The sequence below is a fragment of the Oncorhynchus gorbuscha genome, linkage group LG15 (assembly GCF_021184085.1).
Source record: "Oncorhynchus gorbuscha isolate QuinsamMale2020 ecotype Even-year linkage group LG15, OgorEven_v1.0, whole genome shotgun sequence".
Classification (NCBI taxonomy): domain Eukaryota; kingdom Metazoa; phylum Chordata; class Actinopteri; order Salmoniformes; family Salmonidae; genus Oncorhynchus; species Oncorhynchus gorbuscha.
The window spans coordinates 66451989-66454444 of record NC_060187.1 but is presented as its reverse complement, the minus strand read 5'-3'; the positions used below and the strand labels follow the sequence as shown (position 1 = coordinate 66454444).

General features: G+C 42.8%; 1 protein-coding gene across 1 annotated transcript; it reads right to left on the bottom strand.

Moving 5' to 3' along the window:
* Window positions 1-235: 235 nt before the first annotated feature.
* On the bottom strand, window positions 236-2456 carry LOC123997307 (tyrosyl-DNA phosphodiesterase 2; the record flags this gene model as incomplete). The annotated part of the gene is made up of 5 exons (XM_046301451.1): window positions 236-931; window positions 1012-1182; window positions 1351-1469; window positions 1631-1722; window positions 2110-2456. Coding segments are annotated over 5 exons (1035 nt in total), but the record flags the coding sequence as incomplete, so codon positions are not given.

The window sequence follows — 2456 nt, the reverse complement described above, 5'->3', positions numbered from 1 at the left end:
AACTAACTTCATTCATTTGGAGTAGGAAAATGTTTGGTATGGGGTTCTTCTGTGCTATTTTTACTGAATGGTTGGATAAGGCTTTTAATACACAATACATTCACTTTGTGAGTGCAAAATGGTAGAGATCTGTTACAGTAACAGCAAGTTAATAAACTGTTCTCTAAAACAATACAGCCTTGCAAATTAAAAAATGAAATTCATATTGAAGTGTAATAATTACAAATACAAATAATTACTGTCTGGAACTAAATGAGTTTATTGTGAAATTGGCTTGATGCTGTGATGTTTAAAACAGTGATAGAAAATAATCAGATACAGTTATAGCCAATATATTTTCTGCTTCCAAGTCCAAAGACAGTATGAATGTGCCCTTGAATAGGGTAGGTACATAACCTGTTGGCACAGACAAATATGTGGCTGGATAAATTAAAAGTGTGCCTTGGAACAGCAGCAGTTGCCAAACATAGCAATTGAAGTCATTAAACACTATTGCTGTGCCCATAATCCTGTTCTATCCTAGTTCAAAATCTCAAAATCTCCCAATGTACATAAAGAAGATGGGCAAAGACTTCTATGCTGTTCCAGGTTGACATGACAGGGACAGCTAACTGTTCCCTTTGTATCATTCAGGTGTTGCTTGACTGAGTGGTTTTATGACGAAGGTGCAGAGGAGACCCCAGTGGTCACTGGTAAAGCGTTGACAGTCATTCAACCTCTCCAGGCCCACCAGGGTGATGCCATCTGGGCTGACCTTTGACCCCTCGCCGGCCTGCCTCAGGAAGATGCGGTCGAAGCGTAGGCGTGCGGGGAAAGGGAGGTCCTTGTTGTCATTGGTGACACAGTCCCAGGTGTACCGGCAGTCTTCCGGCTGGCCCAGGGACTCCCATACGTCACAGATGTTCTCGGGTAGACCGCCCTGGTTCTTCACCTGGAAACACACACAGACACGTTGCAGACATACACACATGATGTACATGTCAAACACATCACTCCCTCTCTCTGTCTCACCTCCCAGTCCCTGAGGTTGGTGTCTCCCCCAAAGATGACGCTGTGGTCCTGGGGCTGCTCCCTCATTGTCTTCCACACCGTCCTCAGCTGGTTCTGGCGTTCCAGGGATTGGGGCTTCATGCTCTCCATGTGGGACGTCATCACACACAATGGATGGCCAAGGAAAGAAACCTGGTCCACGACAGAGAGAGCAGAGAGACACTGAGTAAGGGCAGAATCGTAACTTGAGATCTGCACGTGTAACTTGAATATCTGTGCACATTTTCTAGTACTTAATGAAATTTGATGGAATGAGAGATGACAGGAAAAGATAACGCAAGGTACAGAGAGTGTTCTTACATGGGCCATAAGCAGGTTTCTCCTCATCTCTGTGGTAGGGTAATTCACAATGCTACTCTCCAGAAGTTGAACTCTGGACTTCCTCAGCAGTATGGCAGTGAAATAGCTTCTGTCACTACCTGGGATGAACCATATCAACATAACACAGGAAGGATAACCATAAACACAGTACATAATTACAGTCATATAATCCACAATAGCATTGATGTCATACTGAGAGATTGATTATTTAAAAAAATATTATTAAAGAAATATAATTTTTATAATGTTATTGCGTTACCCGGCAACACATGATACGGCTTCAGAACCTGCTGTAAAACCTGGTAAATTGGTGAAATAACCTCTTGCAGTAGCACAATGTCGGGGTGGTACCTTCAAGAGAGAAAGATCATGAGAAATCAACACAATGCTATTTCACTGCTTAAGATGTTGTTTAATGACTCGTAAACATATCATTCTGTTCTGTGACTTGACCAGGCAGTTAATGAAAAAAAAAGAACATTGTTTTTGATGGAAAACAGAGTTTCATATCTGCAGTTTTAAAAGGGAGGGTAAAAAGAATTTACTCTGTGACAAAAGTAAATAAGAAAATTGTGCCGAAGATGAACCTAGGACAGACTTCATCTCATTAACTGTGAGGACTGTCTCCCTCCTATTGGTCACAGTTCTCTCCACGCAGTGGGGGGTACGGGAATGACACACAAACTTCTCATCCTAAAAACTATATGATGAAATGTGTTGTGTGTTGATGTGACTCACTTGATCAGGTAGTCCAGTAGCCTTGAGAGACGTTCCTTGATATCGTCCAGGTCCAGGCCATCTATGTTCCAGGTCAGAAGGGAAAGTTTGTTTGGATCTCCCTTTTTCTTAGGTTTGTCCTCGTCTGGAGATGACTGTGATGACTGATCTGGATGTTTAGGTAATAACTGTTGTGGAGATGACTGTTGTGGAGATGACTGATCTGGTGATGACTGGTTTGGAGATGACTGATCTGGTGATGACTGGTGTGGAGATGACGGATCTGGATGATCTGGTGATGACTGTTGTGGAGATGACTGATCTGGTGATGACTGTTGTGGAGATCTGGCTGATCTGGTGATGACTGT